Genomic DNA, 19945 nt, shown 5'->3' with positions numbered 1-19945 from the left:
ATATATATATATATATATATATATATATATATATATATACCCCTTCTTATAAGGACTACCTTATTTTAAAAAAATGCGGGCCTTTATTTTCCGATCAAATTTTGATGATCCGAGCCGCTCAATATGTTCAGAACGTGATTTAAAGGGTATTCGCGAGACATCAGCAAAAAAAAGGACCGGGAAGGGCGTCATCCGAGCAGTTTTTGTTTGTTTTTTATCTAACGGTTCAAATAAAAACTGCTCAAATCAAGCCCTTTCCGGTCATTTTTTTTGCCAATTTCTCGCATGTACCCTTAAAATCACGTTTTGATCACATTGAGCGGCTCGGATCATCGATATTAGATCGGGAAAGGCGAGAAATGGAAGGTCCGCATATAAGGTCTTTATTTTAAGGTCCTTACTTGAAGATTATATATATATATATATATATCTGATATATAATCCGTCTCCCGTAAGGACCACCTCATTTTAATAAAATGCGGACCTCCATTTTCCGATTGAATTTCGATAATCCGAGCCGCTCAATGTGCTCAGAACGTGATTTTTAGGGTACCCATGAAAAATCAGCAAAAAAAATGACCGGAAAGGGCTTCATCCGAGCAGTTTTTGTTTGTTTTTTATCGAACGGTTCAAACAAAAATTGCTCGGATGAAGCTCTTCCCGGTCATTTTTTTTGCCGATTTCTCGCGGGTACCCTTAAAATCATGTTCTGAACACATTGAGCGGCTCGGATCATCAAAATTCGATCGAAAAATAGGAGAAATGAGGAGGTCCGCATTTTAACTAAAATAAAGACTCCCTCATTTGAGACTGACTGTATATATATATATATATATATACACACGGTACAAGTTTCAAACATTTTTGGCTTTCTTTTTTCTTCTCACACAAAAGCGATTCTTTCATATATGAGATGAAATTAGATCATACTTATTTTGACATGGATATTTTTCTCGACGAGTTTCACAAATGACTTATCCTGATCATTTTTAAGGGTTGGAACATACCCAAAAAAAATTACTCCCCCCGTCCCAAATGTTTCTCCAATTTTAAGTTGACTTTTAAAATTTTTCACAATGCACTCTCTTTTAAAGAAATTATGCATTAAAAAAAGTGCCTTATCATTTATTGCCACAAACGTGGAGGACATTCTTGGAAACTCAAAGTCGAGAGAAATTCTTGGGTGCAAATAGGATACGGCTGACGTGATACCCGACACGCACATTCGGACCGTAAAAAAATGCAACTGATGATCCAGATTGAAATACACTTTTTCTTTCATTCCTCCTCCCCCTTAAAATCCATTTGGTACTTTCAATTTAGACCATCAGTCATATTTTTTGACGGCTCAAATGTGCCCGTCGAGTACCATTTACTATGCGATTTGCAACCAAGAATTTCTAGTAATCATTTTTCACTAAAAGTAAAAAACTGGAGGGCTTGGACCACAACCCAAGCAGAAGGTTACAGTACTATCCCCATTAAGTTATTAACCCACCTCGCTTTTATAACTGTTAGGACAGAGAGAGAGAGAGAGAGAGAGAGAGAGAGTAGGTTCTCTGGCCTGGGGTCGGGTCTGGTCTGGTCTGGTGAAACTTGGGAGTGAGTGAAAGACAACCAGATAAACCAAAAATACAATAAGACCCAGAAAGAGAGAGAAAATTTGGGTTACGCCGTATGGCCTATATTGTCACCGTTGTGCTGTACTTCAAATTCCCTTGAGGAAGAAAATCAAAAACCAAAAAGTGGGCCTTTGATTCCTGATTTATCCTTCATGGATCCGCTTTTTCCGCTCCCCCACCACCAGCCTTTTTTTTTTAATACCCTTCCTTCATCACCTATGCCTATCTCTCACTGCTCCTGAGAGAAGTCTAACAAGTAGTAGTAGTATCAGACTCTCCCTTTAATACTACTACTTCGGCTTCTGTCATTTTCCTTCTGATTCTTCCTCTCCGCTAGAATCTCCTTTTTCTTTCTTTCTTTCCACCTCCTCCTGCTCTTTCAGATCTCGTTCAAAAAAACAAAAACAAAAAAAGTTGATCAGAAGTCTAGCCAGATATGGGCAAAGACTGGTTGTACTGGGGCGGCGGCGGCAGCAACAACAGCAGTAGCAGCAGCACCAAGACCGGGGGAAGCGGCGGCAGCGGCGGCGGCGGCCGAAGATCCACAAAGAAAGAAAGAGTAGAAGGAAATCACACAACTTCTGGCTGTATGAATGCTGTCTTTCAACTCTTTGATTTTCACCATTTTCAGTTCCCTTTACACCACCAACGCCAAGTACCGCCGCCTCTCCAGCCTGACTCTTTCCTCCCTGAAAAACCCATTAGAGGTCCTCCCTCTCCCCCTCTCTTTCTACACTATTATAGATTCCATTAATAAATAATACTACTAATGTTAAAACTATTTTTGTTAATGTCAAAATCTTAATAAACTTGTATCATGTCTATAGGCAAATGAGGAAATATTTAGACATGGGTTTTCTGAAAATAATGCAGGAGTAGAAGCACCAAGGAACAGCTTGGAGATGGAGGAGGCCTTCGCTTCATTTCCATCATCAATCATGAAAGGGGAGGAATCTTTCAATATCCCAGTAAGATTCCGACTCTGTTACTTCTTGACGAATGAATTTTTTAAACTACTAGTACTAGAGTACTACTCCCTCCGTCCCAAAATAATTATCCGGTCCACAAAACGGAGTGATAAAAATAATGTAATTTTTTCAAAAAAAAATTCAAACTTTTTTCACAAATTAAAAATACTCATTGATATCTAGTAAGTTGTTAAAAAACTTTTGATTTTTTCTTGCAAAAATTGTATTATTTTTAACACCCCATTTTGCGGATCGGACAAATATTTTGGGATGGAGGGAGTATAATTTTACTCCAATATCTATATGCTGATTTATACTTCCCATGTTCTTTTTTTTTTAAGAAGAGATTACTGTTCTTGGTTCTGTAAACTAGCACGTAATGATGATGCTATTGGGCGTCCTTTTTAATCTTATCCAACGGTCTTGAAAAAATCCAGATGGGTATCCAAGTCAAAACAAGAACGGACGACTTGTCCTCGGAGTTTAGCACCTCTCCGGGGTCCAAGACTCCGAATCTCGTGGCCAGGCTGATGGGCCTCGATGTTCTTCCTCCAGCTGATACCTGCTCCACCTCGTCGTCGTCCTCGACATGCGTTCGCCCGTCTAAATCCCGCCCGCAGATGGGTCAAAGCCGGTCGAGCAGAGTCGGAGCCAGGCATCTTTTTGACACCGACATCATCGGGACCCGTTCGTTACCGGAGACTCCGAGAATATCTTCCGCCAGGAGGTCAGACGTCGAATACCACCACCGGCTTTCGCTCCAAATCAACAAGGAAAACGCCGGAGCAACCAACGATTTGTCCGCGATGAAGGGAGTTAGGAGGAGAGATCAAGTTCTGAGACATGAAGATGAGAATTTAAGCCCGGGGGGCAGATATGCAAGGCAGATTGTGAAGCAAGTTAAAGAAAAGGTGAGCAGGAGAGCTGGTCTTGACATAACCAATACCATGAGAAACAGAGAGACCAGAGGAAAAGACCACGATGATGGTGATGATCATGTGGTTTTACTTAAAGTAAGGAAACCGTCAAAGGGTCCAGAAATTGCTTGCGATGAATCAAGTCCAAGGCTCAGGAAACAGAATCAAGCGACCACTCACTCTCCAAAACTGACATTGCAGTCCCCGTTATCTTCGTCCATTAACGGAACTTTATCTCAACCGGGAAAAATTCCGTTAAAGCAAAAGTCACAACCAGTAGTACCGGTACAGGATCCGGAGTACCAGAAACACAGGAAGACTGCGAGTCATGATCAGGGTCACTGTCCACTGTTCAAAAAGCACCCAGCAAATTCCAACGTGTATCGGAACAAGCAAGAAGAGCCCTTTGTTCGGTCCTCGTCAGTGACCAACAGGACGAATCATTTGGACAAGAAAAGCAAGAAAACTCCCTTATCTAGCGAACTCCTCAATACCAATGTCCCTACCCTTTTTCCAGTCAAGAAAGACTACCCTTCTTCTTCAGCAGCAAGATTTCCTCAAAAAACGGTATTCACTCTCTCTCTCTCTCTCTCTCTCCCTTTTTTTGACAGTGTACTGTTATGAATCATTTCCTTCTGTTTGTTTGTTTGTTGGGGGCTTTTTAAAACAGGCACATGGAGGATCTGACGCTGTTCCATCGAAAAGGAGCCCACCGCAGTTATCTAGCAGTACGAGCCAGGTGACGTACAAGCTCCAAGCAAACAAACACACGCCCACCGTCCAAGACCTCATATCCCTCTACAATAGCTCCAACGGCGCCACCAACGGCGGTGGAACGGCGTTTCACTACATCACAAGGATACTCAAACGCACCGGAATAGACAAAAATGCCCCGTTGTCCTTCGCCCAATGGTACTCGCCGTCGCACCCGCTTAACCCCTCTCTCTTCAACCACCTCGAAATATCCTTCCCCATTCTCACCACCACCGCCGCTGCCACCACATTATTAATCGACTCTCACTTGAAGCATCGGTGCATTCGGAAGCTAATCTTTCAACTAGTGGACGAAATCCTGGTGGAGATTTTGAAGCCTTACGTGAGTTTAAACCCATGGGGATCTTGGGTTCGGTTCGGTCATTCGATTCATGGGTCGGAGTTAATCGAGAAAATATGTGCGGAAATCAGAAGCTTCCCGTCAGCAGATTGCCAGGTGCTCGAAGACATCGACGCGCTAATTGAGAATGATTTGGGTAGGTCAGAGCTGAGAGGAGCGGTGGCGTTGGAAGAGGAAGGGGAGGCCATAGTTGCGGAGCTTGAGGAGGACCTTGTGGAGTCACTAGTGCATGAAATGACCATGGGAGTACTCTAGTGTTTGGGATGGGGAACAAGGGCTGACGTGGGTCGCGTAGGAACACGTGATTGGATACTGTTCGTCGGGTCGGGGTGGGGCCGGCTTTACCTAGATTAGGGGACTTTGTAGTTTAGAGGTTACACGTCGGATTTGTAAAGAAGTGTGGGGCACACTGCCGCCACGTCTCCTTTTCTACCATACATGCGGTAGGTTTCAAAAATAAAATGAATGAGGCTCCTCAGTCCTCAGTCGGCACGATGTGTGATAGGAAACGAGTCTGAGGCACCACGTGACGGTGCCCATAGGTACTGAATAATCTTTCATGATAACGACCTCCCAATCATTGGTTATCACAGGTTGAAGAGTGGGATTCTTCTGAAATCTCTTTGTATATATATTCACCTTAATTTTTGTTTTCTAGAGTAGATACCATCATCCTTTATTAAGTGACGGGTTTAATTGTGTATCTTATGCTAAGTGCTAGCTGATTTCTCGTGATAATTTTCTTCCATGTATTGATGTGACGAAAAAACCACTGCACCTAGTTCCTCCATATATACTTCCTCCGTCTTCAACGGTTGGTTCTTCTTTTTGTCCAAGAAAACGTCCATTTAGGAATTTAACGGGTAGAAGTTGATGGCACTACCCTTTTATCGTTCCTTTTCAAACTAATAGAATTAAGAAAACAAAATCCTCAAAATGCTTTGATGATATGTCATTTTCTTTTCATGGTTGATAAGAAAAAGTAAATAGACATGTATAATGATGATGATGTTCTCTTAATTAATTAGAACATTCAAAAGGAGTCCGCAATTAGAAACAAATGAAGTAAAATTTCAGAGCAAATGCATGTTCCAAATAAACTAAGCTCAATAGAGATGGATCGATATGGGAAAGAGCATCAAATTTAATTAGATGTAGCTAGGATGAATATTTTAAAAGATAGTAATGAACAAACAACTGTTACCTAGCGGACGGTGGGTTTATAATTGTTTTCTAAAATTAGTCGAAATGTGGATAAACTCATCCAGAAACTTTGTTATAAAAAAATGACCAAACAACAATGTCGTGGGAGCTGAATGGAATCTAGCTAGTAAACATCCAAGTACAAAAATAGAACTCCACCCAACACAACACAAACACAAGAGGTCATGAGCATTCTAATAGAGGAGTAGATCGAAGAGAAAACAAGGATGGAGAATCAAAACCCCTAATACAAAAATAGAACTCCACCCAACACAACACAAACACAAGAGGTCATGACCATTCTAATAGAGGAGTAGATCGAAGAGAAAACAAGGAAGGAGAATCAAAACCCCTAATACGAGAGACAAAAAAATTTTCAGTGCCGGCTGGGTATCACACGGTGCCCTCTTAGTGCATTCGAACAGCCCATTGCGTTTTTAGACGGCTCGAATTTGAAAAGAGAAAGTGCTAGGATAAGAAGAGAGAAAGGGTTTCAATCCGAGCCGTTCAAAAGTGTATTGGACGGCTTGGATGTGCGGAGCGGGTACCACGTGGAATATACTCACCCAACACCCCGAAATATCTCATGAGGAGACAACATAAACGTGTGTTTGAATAAAAATAAAAAACAAATGGTCCGAAGCCTAGTTCTGATTCTTCTGAATGACAACTAGTACTAGTCCATTTTGTATGATCTACTACGACAACTTCGTACATGGAAACAAATAATTAAACGGTTATCGAAAAGGGGTAGCTAGCTAAGATTTGGGCATGTACTAACTTATAATGGAAGCATGATTAAAGAAATGAATAAAAACATTAGTAGGAGTACGATGGAAGAGACACATACTAATAGGAATCAAACAAGACCCAATCGAATAGATTCCTAGTTATGGAAAAGTGAGAATATAAATACTAGAGCTGACAAAACCTACTGTTAAAATAAAGCACTGTAGGTTTTGGGCCTGGTTGACCCAGCGCGATACTCCACAAGGTACTAAACCGTATTGTTCTATTCTATTTTTCTTTTCCAAATTATAATTTGTAACCTCGTTTTCTTTCTAGGTAGTTAATTTTCACATTTTTGTTTACCATTTGCATTACTTATTCTTCTTTTTATTCTTGTGAATTTACTACGATACTCTGTGTATATATGATAAATTTGAACTATTGCACATTAATGATGATGAAAAAAAAGCTCAGATATAAAATGAAAGGACCAGTTTAAAATAGAAACAATAACGGGTAAGATAAGGATCGGGAGATCTTAGTCCACCCCTGATTCCCAATCGGAAATCCTTCTCCATCCCCGCCTTCATACCTAAAAGAGATATTGAACAACTTACCATACTCGGCTCATATTCGGGTAAATCCGTATGCAAACAACTTGAACAAGAAAGAAAGATAGGAGTATGATCTAAACAAAAAAAAGGGTTCTTGTATGCTTCAATAGAAAAATTAAATATTTGATAGAAAACGGGTAATACTCATCTCGAAATAGGCAGGGCTGGTACATATATGAACAAAATCGTCATCCAAAGTTTAAAAATTACTGCAATCTATATTATTAAACAGAACGGAAAATGTGTAAGCATACAATCAAAGCAACATTCGGCAATTCTTTACATTGCTTGTCGTTGAAAGTGAAGTGGCGTCCTTTGTTGTTGTATAATGTAAAGTAGAACTATTCTGGGGGGCTTTAGCTAATTATGCAAACCTATGGTTTAATTGGTTGGGCACAAGATAACTCTCTCAGCATTTTACTAGTTTGAAAACGTGGCGCAGCCTAATGTCGGGCGAACGCCCGTTTCCTCCCAAACCTGAAAGATTTAATCTCTTCTAAATTTATTATCATTTTTTTTTTTGCTCGGCAAATCATTTATTATCATTCTTAAAACAATAATTTATCTTCGTGTACTTGATTTATCTAATTTGTTTAGATAAAAAAAAAAATCATATGCATAACAAAGTAGAGACAGAACTTGGAAAAATTGAGAAAATAGTAGATCAACAGATCACTCTGAACCGTTTAGCCAGCCCGTTTGTGAGATCTTCCTGGGCTCTCTGTGATGATTGGGACCATTCATTGTATGAATCTCTTCGAGAACATTAGCTACTTCAAAAATCATATTCATCATATATCAATTGGTCACATTTATGTCAAAAGAGTGAAGTTTTTTGAAACATTGAATCAAAACATTTTAAGCAACATAGACAATAGACATGATTTGAAAGCATATCAAACAATATCAATCAACATGATTGTAGCCGCAACTGATACTTCCGACAAGATTCAAAAAATGAATGGTCTCAAATCATCCAAATATGCCCAAGAAAGACCCACAAGCGGGCCGGACTCGACGGTCAAAGACACTGAAAAGGAATTTTCTCCACCCTTGGAGAGGCCGGAGAGGATATTCGTCCGTAATTGGACTGTAATTAGTTTAGTCCCAAACCATCCTCACAGTATAACTCAAACGAAAGGTGCCAGTGACGTAGAGAAGAACAAGATGACGGGCGTTCCATGTGGCCAAAATTTTGGCATCCGGGAACGCTACCAAGCAGTCCCAGCCAAGCGGGTGCACCCAGTGCAGGGTGTATTCGGGCTATCCAAAAGTGTTTTCAGTGGTTCGGATTAAAAAATTATCTGTGGAAGAATTTGTTTTCAATCCGAACTATTAACTGCCGAGATGAACGGTCTCGATACACAAAGACCACTGCCTGCTTGACAGCATTCCCAGGTCCAAATTTTGGGAGTGAGAAATTGGGAAAGAGAGAGGTTACGTGTGTCATGTGATGACTTGCATGATCCATGGGATGCAAACGTCATCAGTCTTAATAACCGGGCTGACCAACTTCTCTGTACCTAAACCCCACAATAAAATAAAATAATTTCAAAACAAAATAAATTACTACTACTACTACTACTAAAATTGCACAATTTTTCCAGAGAACTACTACTACAGTAAGTATATTGGAAAACTCCAAGCGGGAAATTCAAACCAAATGCACTAGCAACATAAATGCAAATGAAATGCAGATGCGAATGAAATGCAGTCAAGTAGACCACATTATGGGTGATGGTCTCAATAATATACTACATGGGTTGCAATTATGTTTGGTTTGCCCTCAGACTCAGACCCAGACCATTTTTAATGTTGCTGTAGCTGCTGCTTCTTGTGGTTTCAACTGGGGCTGAAAGGCTTGCTGTATTAAATACAGCATAGTGTCTTTTAACTTTTTTCCTGTTTGCGATCAAACAGCATCTGTGTTTCCAACAGGGGTTCTTAAATTTCAAGCAAAAGTTGGTGAAGAAATTGGGGAGATGTCACCTCTGTGTTTAGGGCTTGTCCAGGATGTTGTTGGTTTCCCAAGGATATATAGGAAATTGATGAATGAATGCACATTTGGCATGACAAATGGAATCTATCACAACTCTCTGCACATTGGCATTTCAGGGTTTCTTTTTCTGTGTTTTGGTAGGTTGGTGAGAGCTTTTACTCCGCGTAGCATGAAAATGGAGGAATAATAATATCCGCAATGAAAGTTTTGAGGCATTGGTTTCTAACATAACATCAAAATGGAGGAATAATATCCGCCGTGAAAGTTGGAGTCATTGATTTCTGATTTACTACTACTAGAACTATTTTTCAACTAGTAATGCTGCAAGAAACAGAATTTATATGTGAAACTACAATACAAAAAGCAGCAGATCGAGTGAATGTTGCGTGGCAAGTGAAAGCAATGGAGCCTATGGTAAAGTCTACACCAACTAAATAATGCAACACAAGTACGTGTTACCACAAACGAAAGAATAACGAGTTGACAAACCACGATAGTGTTGGTAATAAGAGCTCGTGAAGAAAAAGAAAAAGAAAAAACTAACGAGAGACTTCATGCAAATATTCAAACCGTAAACAAGTATGGAGTTTCAAGCTAGCCAAGTGATCGGTGGATTAACTATGGAATATGCAAGCCCTTTCACTCCTCCCACATACATAACTATGATGTTTTAATTTTCATCAGACCATAAGAGAAAGGTGAAAAAAGACAATAAGTAGTCCAAATCGCAAGTGAACCCAACTCAGGAATTTGCATGAAGAAAGGATAGTTTCTGAACGCACTCGACAGATGTGGGACTATCAAGAACTGTCCTAACACTGAGACCACCCAAATATCTCTACAGTTGTGATCCAAAACAAAACAATGGAGGACCCGCACCGCAACTACCCTTCCTGTTGTCAATTCAAGGCTTTCTAGCATAATTCAGTTTTTGGTGGTGTACAATGTCCCGAGTCCTATCAAATCAGTTAAAAAGCACGTGGTCTAGTACTTCACAGGCACTAGATGAATCAAAACTGAATGCCATGCGCGAATACGAAATATCCCAAGAAAATGAAGCTTGGGAACGTTTATCAGCATTTGAATTTCGAATATGCGGTTCTCAATTCCAATGATAGAAAGGTGCAACAATCATCACTGAGATGACAAAACAAAACGGGTACAGTGCGATGCTTGAACATGGGTGAATCAAAGAAACATAATGCAGGAATAGAAGATGTATGTGACATGTAATAATTAAATATTCCAAGAAAACGAAACTTGGAAACGTTTATCAGCGTTCAAATTTCGAATATGCGGTTCTCAATAACCATGATACAAAGGTGCAACAATCATCACTGAGATGACAAAACAAAACTGGTTCAAAATGGAAGATGTGACAATCACCACTGAATGTCTGACTCAAAGTAACATAATGCAGGAATAGAAGATGTGACACTGACAAATTATGCGACATGTAATAAGCATTTTAATCTAAATTGGGCATGATTCCAGAGGCTCAGTGATGTATCAGTTGTTGTAATTTATATTGGTCCCTTGTTAATGTTAACCCAACTCAGACCACCACACTCTGCAGCACCCCGAGCTCTCAACATTTTTGACCTTCCTAAAAGGAGGTCTAGAACCCATGACCTACAAATATCAGGAAATCCGGTGGCCTCTGGAACTGCGATCCTCAGTGACTACAAATCATTTAAATCTGCTAAAGCTTCTTCCGAAAGTTTAAACTACATTTAGATTGTTTTGAGTGATTTAAACTACCATTACATTGCCGGATTTCGTTCTTGAGAGCAACTTCATGGATCCATTTCGACCACATTGAAGCAAAAGTGAAAGGGAAAACGATTAAACGAAATAATGGCCTAGCAGAAGTTACCTTGTGCATTTTCTTGTCATTGCCATTAAAAACCAATTTGTTGATTGAAAAAGGAAAAAAATAACATGTAGACAAGATGTCATCATTAGGGGGTAAGTCAAGTTGTTGCAGTACATATTATTCCTATCTGCTCCCATTAGGAACGTGCCATGATTGCAATTTAACCTGAAGCTTAATTGAGAGAGAACCACTTGTGATGGATACGAAGGATAGAACCTTCGCCCAGAAAATATCATTGCTGGGGCCTTAGAATCTAATCTAGATAAAGGTGATGGGATTTATGTGCAGCATAGTATTTAATTGTTTTAACGACTTCATTCATTTTCTTTTCACCAATTTTTTTCTTTCTTTTTTCTTGTGGCGTGAGAGCTTTTAAGACTTTTTTTTTTGAACGGCGAGCTTTTAAGACTTGTTTCATCCATGAAGACAATTCTCTACTAGAGGGCATGATGGAAATTGAACTCTCTCTATTGGTTGTAAATATTGATGGCATTCAGAGAATCAGAGTTTTTAAGTAGTAGAGAGAAACAAGGATGATCCCACACGCGAAAATACAAAATGACAAGACGGTTTGTTGCTATACTCCGTATCGACACTTGATGAATAATGAGACAAATGCTAGAAAGATCATACATCAAATAATAAATTGATGAAAGAATAAATGGACTAACAATGTACCTAGTTGACGACCTGCTGATAAATCTTTCATCCCATGAACTTAGCATGGAGAATAGATTCCGAAATGGTGCTCTCAAGTTCTACCATCCACATCAAACCCAGCCCCAGTCCAACCTGTTGTTGGAGGTACTCTACCCTTAGGAACAGCTCCTAATCCCTTTCCTCTTACCTGTATCATAATTTTCTTCTTCCCTTTTCCTTCGCCCTCAGCAGAAGGTTGTTGATTGAGGTCATTTGCACCTGGAGCATTTCCAGCATTTACGTTGTTGGCTATGTTTTCTGTTCCACCTGGTGCCAATGAGGGAGGCACAGACGAAGCATCCAAAGCAAGGCTATTCTCTCTAGGTCCCATTGGTTTCCCATCCTAAAAATGGTAAATTTTAGCACTTCTGGAGTTACAAATATGCATGAATCAACCTCATGGAAAATGTTAGTATATGCATGACATGTTGGTAGTGCTGTAGAAACTTTCCATGAGATGAAGCAAGTACTTCAGTTTGGCTGTCATATGACAATCTTCCAGCCTAATAACTAGGGATCGCCTCTACATCAAATAAAGGCAACAGCTTGAGATTGTGGGTTCGGAGGAAATTTCTGCCACAATCATAAACAAAAAGCTTGAACTACAGAAGCAACAGGGCACAAAATTAAGCCGTAAGCTTGAGCCAGAGATGAAGCAAGGAAACACCCAAACAGGCCGAACCTGATAAGGGCCCAAGCGCCCAACAATGGATGTTTATTACATTATGCCAGTGAATAGCTAAGGAAACTAAGTCCTCACGGAAGCTACTTTGGGCTAAAGAGACTACTATATCACAATCAACTTTATGATCAGCAATCTAGACATAACTAAAACCTAAAAATGATCAAGCCCGACCAACAAATATAGAATACTGTAGCAACTGTACAATGAAAAAAGCATTAATCCAATCAACTTTTGAACAACACAAAGTTCATAAAATACCCTTCAATAGGCAAACTGAACAAAATCAACCCCCTCTATTGATTTTCCTTCTACAGAAACTACAACCACCACCCTCTTGCAGTCACACCAGTCTTGCCAATTGCCATTGATCACAACAGTTACAGCATATCAAAACTACCACAAAAAAGAAGTTAAGACCTAAAACTACACACTTATACAAAGAGGCCTAAACAAATGAGGGGGATTAAGAAACAGTGTGTTCCCAGGTTACTATTCCAATGGTAAAGATATTGTCCAGAAATTGTCACCAAACTGCTTGAATTTTTATCACTTTAAGTTTGTGGACAATATAATTAACGCATGTAGCATCTCAATAAAACTTTGATTTCAGTTCCACATCTATATTGATGCTGATAATGCCACAACATTAGTGGGACATTTTTACCCTTCAAGTCTTCTCACTCTGTGCTTTGGCTCACTCTCTCGCTCTCTTTCTGTGTGTAATACTCTCTCACCAGTGCCAATAGCCGCCCAAACTCATCTCGGTGTATACCACTTTCGAAAATTTACAACAGCTACATCACCAAAGTTGGAGCTTCACCACAGCCAACCTCTATGCCCCCTCCTCATCTCAACTTCCATCAACTCCGTTCTCAACCCCCCCTCTGTGTGTGTGTGTGTGTGTGTTCGGTTCTTACCAATCACCAAATAATAAATCCAAAAGCAAACCTAATTAAAGGTGTGATGCTAGCGGTAAAGCACCACAATAGACAAGTAACATTTTATGATTTTGATTTTCGTGTGTTGTTATATCGAGAGGCTGTCGTTTTCGTCTCTATATTAGCATTGGAACGTGCTGACTGGGTTTCAAAGGTAAATGGAACAGATAAAAATCAACGTTTGACAGATATACTGGTGGAGGTGAAGCCCTAACAACGTGACTAGATGGGACTATGGAGAAAGATAGGTGCTAAACGGGCATAAAAAGAGGGCAAGGGACCATAGGCGTATGGGATAAACGGAGAGAAGAGGTGAGAACTGGAGTGGGTTGTTTTGCCAAGTTAATCCATTATTCCAAGGGAGGGTGAGATTTCTGGAAAGAGGCAGAAAAAACAGAAGTTTGGTGGGGGGAAAACAGGCAAATAGAAGAAATATCCGTGGCACATTGGCACTGTACAAAAGTGCTCTGGCATTAACACCACCCGTTGTTCAGGTGTTCTTATCATCACCTTCATCAGCCAAAGAAAACAACAGCAAGCTTCAAATCCTCAGATTCATACGTCTCTTGAAAACCTAGAATCCATTTAGTGGCAAAAAAACCTGCTCATCACCTCAACAGAACAACAATAAACTTGCTTCCTTAAACCTTATAAAACAACTAAATTGCATCTATAACCTTGCTTCCTTATAAACATTCACGACTATATGTACTTTGTTTGCAAGGGAAAAAACAGGCTGGCTTATAAAGATGACAAAGTGTGCTTAATTGTCCATCTCACATAAGGAAAATTAACTAGGCGATACGACATGATCAATGGGAAGAACTACTGCTAATATCATGGTTATATATTGAATGTTAGCATCTCCATAGCCGCACTAAACATACCTTAGGCCAAAAATACCGCATCACAATGCACTAGAAACTTTTGATGATGAGATGACGAAACAAAGAAAATCTTTCCTGTTGACAGATACAAAAGCAAATGGAAGGACTTACATAAGAGACAGAAATGGATGATCTGCTCGGGTTCAAAGCTTCTAGTCGCCTTTTCAACTCCTCCAGTCTAGCAAACTGAGTGTTGCTGCTTTCTTGAACCTATAAAAGACTACTTCTGTAAGAAAGTAATTATAAAGTGATACTTGAACTTTCACATTACACAAACATGTACCAGATTGTTTAAGTCTTTGCATAGCTTCTCTTTAATAGTTTCCTCATCCTTTACAGCCTTTGATGCCGCCTCCCAACTCTGAGATGAGCAGCCGAGCATTGAATGGATAAAAGAAGGAAAAATGTGCGAAAGAAAAACATGCAATAGCAACATTAACTCTCCATGCGGAATGGAAGCTATAATTCTAAATAATAGTCACAAAAACTAACTAGAGGAAGGAAAATTCATGTAGATCAAGAAGCTTAGAGCCGTTTTTCAAACTTAAACAGATGCAAAGAAACATCTATCTGTTTCTTTTTTCCCCAAAGTGATCAGTTCATTACGGTTCCCAAATCAGGAAACCTACGTTGACTTGCCCCTGAATGGTGAAAATAGACATATATAATTACAAAAAGGCACTAATATTAGTCATTACACAATAAGTTCCTGAAATTCTCATTCATAACTAAAAAGTAAAAACTAATTTCTTTTGATAAAAGTTTCTCATCCATACACCCACCAATCGGTCCAAATCTGATTCAGACCCAGGTGGCATGAGACATGACTAAACAGAAAATCATACATTTTAAGAAATATTAGGTAGTAAGTTTTACAAGACTTTTTGGCCCCAACACATGCTTATGTTTTACTCCCAGCTAATATTAACGTGTATGAGCCATGAGGAATCATCTGACAGAAATGTTCACACAAACTCCTGGCAGCTGAAAACTTTGACACAAGAATTGCTTACGTTTATTGTGCATGGAGCTGGGAAGCAAAGCACTGCAAATGCTGCTAGCTTCAGCCATACTTGACTGAAAATGACAGCAATGCTAGTTTATTCAAAAGAGGCCTCGTAAAATCACCACATACATAAAGGTAAAATAGAATCAACATAGACCAAAAGCAAGGTAAAATACGCAATTTTCCTCAGCACACTGTTGTAGGTGTGTCTAGCTCATACTTCTAGGCCACATTTTCCTCATGGATACAGAAACAAGCTATCACAACAGTTTCGAGATATGTTTTAACCTTCCAGCATAGAGCTCTACACATGTTTGCATGCGGCATCCACAGCTGAAAATAGTTTCCAAGAAGCAGCATACATAGGACACAGGAGATAAATGTTCTTAGCACTCATAAAAGAGGATGAAAGGAGTATTCAAAGGAGCGATGGAAAAGGAGTTAAAGAAACAAGATGAAAAAATGAATTAAGAGGGAGAAACCTTTCGTGCTTGTTCTTCATTCAGCTTTGCAACACGGATTCTCTCAGTTGACATTTCAATTTTCTTCCTCATATGTTCAAGTGCTTTGGTAGATGCCATACAAGAGAACAATGACAATGGTCACTTAACTCTACATATGGTGATTTGTGCTTGCACGTGCGCATGGTGTGTGTGGGGAGGTGAGAGTGTGTGTGTGTCTTTGAGAGAGACAGAGATTTCACGCAATTCTAGTCAGGGAACTAATCAAGATAATGATCCAACCTGCTTTTTTTGGTCCAGCAATGAGTTTCATATCCAATGTAAGATTCTCCAGCTCACGCTCAACATCACGGATTTTGGAATAATTCTCTTCAATGTATCTAGGAGAATTATTAGAAGAAGAGCCATAAATTTTTTAAGCATAGAAGCTTCTACATCACAAAATATAAAAAATGCAGACAAGTTAAGGAAATCTCAGGAATAATGATCCTTCCTATCTTGGTTTCAACATATTTGAATCCTGATTTGGTTTCTCACTAATCATTTCTTTGCTTTTCACTCCTAATTGCCAAACTGGCAAATTAAATATCATATAAGATGTCTTAAATCTGAAGTACTTGAAATTTAATTGCGAGAATAAGAAATTCTCCCTCAAATCCATGTGAGAGGCTAGAAATTTCCTTGGTGTCAAATGTGAGAGCTTCTTCCTCTTCGACATCAGAAAAAAGAATAAGCAAGAATCAAATTGTCTAATCTTCTTAATTGGTTGGGCACATCTCCCTTTATTGTATCCTTACCATAACCGTTCGCAATAGGTACGTTAGGACAAATAGAAGAGTACATGCAACACTAGCTAGAGTTGAGGGTTCTCATCGTATCTCAAGACAATTTGAGACTAACCAGCTTCAAATGAAGACAATCCTACTCATGAGACTATGACAGACATATGGCGTATTCATTGCACCCCGAAATACGAAAGGTACACCCAACTCCTGTTGCAGCCACTGTGAAGTGTGACCTCATGGTTTTTTACACCTCTTCCTATGCTTTTCATCAAGCCAGTTAAAGGGAACCACATTTGTGGCTTTGTACTTGCCCTAGCTTGCCACTATATGAGCTGGCCTTTATGGCTCAACCTTCCTATAAATAGAGTGTCTCCACATTAAGGCCATGAAGCGAAGGGCATATTCCATATACAGATTATAGATCCCTCTAAAGCCTGCTCAGCCTACATCATCACATTCTCCACAGGAAGATAACCTCATCTGTTAGCAACAACATCTGGCGTGCTCCATGAAGCATAGGTAAGGGAACGGGGTACGGGATATGGGAAAAACCTAAAAATATAGGGTATGGGTACGTCGAGGGTACACCAATATTTTTTGTATTTCTAGCATGCTATAGAAAAACATGGCCTTATCATTCATGGATGTCCCACCTCTACTTATTAAACTTATACTTTCCATATTAAATTTTTTTCCCCTCTTTTTTGTGTGGGTACTTCAAATTAGTTATTTTGCAAATACAAAACTATTGTAAGTAATGATAAATAAATAAAATATGACATAAGAATGGGAGGGAAAAAATAGTTGAAAATGTTAACAATTAAGTATCTAGTACATAAAAAAACATAAATAAATAAGAGAACTGGCATACCAGTGTCGTACCAATCCACGTACCCATCCCGTATTGATAGCGTCCCGGCGCCGTACCGGATACCAAAACATAGCTGATATGTTTCTAGCTTATTGGGTACGTATTTTGACGTACCTGTATGCGGTACTCATACGGCAACATTTATGGAGCACCTGTGCTTTGTATGGCGTGCTTTGCACCTCCAAACATGACAAACACATCCTTCCACAATTGCAGTAGTTGTGGCGTCTTACGATTTTGACTTTACAACGAGAAGTGGTTAACATCTCATTGTCAGGCCAATGAGAAAGATGCACCTATCCCTTTGCCTTCACTTGTGCATGTAACCAGGTGAGGAAGCCTCTGTAACAGACCCCCACTGTTAGAAACTCCACCTTCATGAAGTCATATACCGCATACATGCTAGATTCCGTCTCTAAAACTTCCATTCTAAGGCCATCTTGCTTTCATCTAGCTCATCTCCACTGACCTATTGCCATTTTACCGATCAGAATTCTTACCAGAAGGCTCCTTCCTTCAGCAGTTCAGCCTTCACTGCCCACAACAACTCCTACAGTAAAGCTATCTAATCCGACTACTCTTCAAGTTAGTACTGCATAGATATCACTCTTATCTGTTTGGCCAAACGTTCATCAATATTCTCTCTCTTGAGCAGACTGTTTCACCCACCAGTTGTTTGTACATACTACATAGAGAAAACTAATTAATACAATCTGTATATCTTACTAAGACGCAGACGCTTTTCGACAACCCCAACTAGTTGTCTCATGTTCACTTCAAATTTATCCTCCATCACTTGCACACACAAATTCATGACGCAACCTTATGAAGGTCCCTTGGTAACGAAGCAAGGAGAACAACTAATACGCCACAAACAGTACACGAAGCAATTCCATTGTGAGGCTGGATAGTTTTAGATGAAAAGCTACACATAAATCGGGTGTGGAATCAATTGTCCATTCACAATTAAATTAGAATGTCATGAACTCTGTTAAAGAGTCCAACTCAACACTAATTGGCAATGAGTAGAAAGGCCGCCCAGGGTCATATACTAGTTTTGGAAGTTATAATTAACCAATGTGAGATAAGCTCTAACACTTCCCCGCGAGGTAAACAAGGGATCCATAACATTGAAACCGCAACGAAACAAAGTGCACTGGCAAAAACAACGGGGCAATCAGTCAAGAGAGTCTTGTTCAAAAGCTTCCGAAAGTCCAGCCCGTTACCATGTCAAAGCATCCAACTCAAAACCAGGCAATGAGTGAGGAGGCCACCCAGGCTCATATACTAGTTTTGGAGGTTATAATTAACCAATGTGAGGCAAGCTCTAACAAACTCAAGCGAAATTTAAGTCAAAATGACTTGTGTAAAAAAAAAAAAAAAAAACAAAAAATTAAGATCCAGTACAATGGAGGAGCAGAATTCAAACTTACTTCTTCAACTGAAGCTGCTCTTGCTCAATTATCTGAAAAAAACAGAAGGAAAATCACAATTGCCACAGAGAGAGAGAGAGAGAGAGAGAGAGAGAGAGAGAGAGAGAGAGAGAGAGAGAGAGAGAGAGAGAGAGAAAGAGACCTTTTCGGTGTAGGCGATGACAGGGGCTTCCCGTGGAAGGCCATCGGGTCCGATCTCAGGAAGCAACCAAGTGTTGTTGGTCGCCATTTCCTCGACTGCCCAAATACCAATTGGCGCTTCTGATCTCACCGGCGATCAGTTTTTAACCATCTTCTGCGTTAAACCGTTGTTTGTATGTACCCTACTGTCTACAGCTCACTCACGTTGGTAACGAACCGCGGATCGGGCCGACCGGTGGGCCGTTTGTGGATCCACTTTTTGGGCCACCGACATGATTCCAATTAGTAGTTGTTTTCATTTTTTTACCAGTCTATAGGAAAATTGAATGAAAAATAATTTTCACACTTCCTATTTTGATTATAGTACTCATTTTCTTATCTTTTTCGTGAAAAAAATCACACAAAAACTTCATTAAAAGACAAAAAATGGAGTGCCATAATCAAAAAAGGGTGTGTGAAAATCATTTCCCATTTTAAAATCGATCAAACATCGATAACTAGGTCGTAAATTATGTGCATTCTCAAACTCATTCTTTTGTTCGTTAGTAATAAAAAAATGCAACCCGATTACGTGACTACCAAAATCTGGTTGACCTAATTACTGCTTTTGTGTAGTTGAGTTGATGAATTGTGAGTTTTTTTTTTCTTCTAAATGGTAGAAAGTTACGTAACGAAAAAGTACTAGGGGTGAAATCGGTTCGGTTCGGGATAATTTTTTCCAAGACCGATTCGGTTCGGGGCATGACTTTCCAGGACTGATCCCGACCGATTTTATTTATGTTTGGTATCAGGTCGGGTCGGTCTGACCAAAATGGGCCAACTTGGGCCACGTTGAAAAAACTTAATTTTGGGTCAAGCCCACTACTAGATTTTAGGGCTAGATATAACTTAGCTTAGATATCAATGGACCAGATTTTAAGAGTGCAGATCAACGGATCAGATTGGTCAAAGGTAAGAATTACTACTTAAAAACTGGTATAAAACTTAGATTTTACTT

At 39.6% G+C, this 19945-nt stretch overlaps 2 protein-coding genes across 3 annotated transcripts; one reads left to right on the top strand and one right to left on the bottom strand.

Annotated features, from left to right (window-relative positions):
• Window positions 1-1853: 1853 nt before the first annotated feature.
• LOC131318966 (uncharacterized) lies at window positions 1854-5462 on the top strand. The gene is made up of 4 exons (XM_058349042.1): window positions 1854-2329; window positions 2496-2590; window positions 3028-4074; window positions 4178-5462. The coding sequence occupies exons 1-4, from the start codon at window positions 2059-2061 to the stop codon at window positions 4874-4876; spliced, it is 2112 nt and encodes a 703-aa protein (XP_058205025.1). The 5' UTR covers window positions 1854-2058; the 3' UTR covers window positions 4877-5462.
• A 2059-nt stretch (window positions 5463-7521) lies between these two features.
• LOC131318969 (uncharacterized) lies at window positions 7522-19190 on the bottom strand. Of its 2 annotated transcripts, XR_009197845.1 has the most exons (8): window positions 18950-19190; window positions 18808-18839; window positions 16001-16098; window positions 15740-15822; window positions 14535-14612; window positions 14363-14461; window positions 11721-12084; window positions 7522-8690 (listed from the first exon to the last, which is right to left on the bottom strand). XR_009197845.1 is itself a non-coding variant. In XM_058349045.1 (7 exons), exons 1-7 carry the CDS (start codon window positions 19034-19036, stop codon window positions 11794-11796), a joined length of 768 nt encoding a protein of 255 aa, XP_058205028.1. In that variant the 5' UTR covers window positions 19037-19190; the 3' UTR covers window positions 11495-11793. The 2 variants fall into 2 exon arrangements, 1 of the variants encoding a protein (XP_058205028.1); XM_058349045.1 differs by lacking the exon at window positions 7522-8690 and having other exon boundaries at window positions 11495-12084.
• Between the last annotated feature and the right edge of the window lie 755 nt (window positions 19191-19945).

The sequence above is a fragment of the Rhododendron vialii genome, chromosome 3a (genome assembly GCF_030253575.1).
Source record: "Rhododendron vialii isolate Sample 1 chromosome 3a, ASM3025357v1".
Lineage (NCBI taxonomy): Eukaryota > Viridiplantae > Streptophyta > Magnoliopsida > Ericales > Ericaceae > Rhododendron > Rhododendron vialii.
Note: the sequence above shows the minus strand (reverse complement) of the source record. Positions and strands in the feature narration are given on the sequence as shown.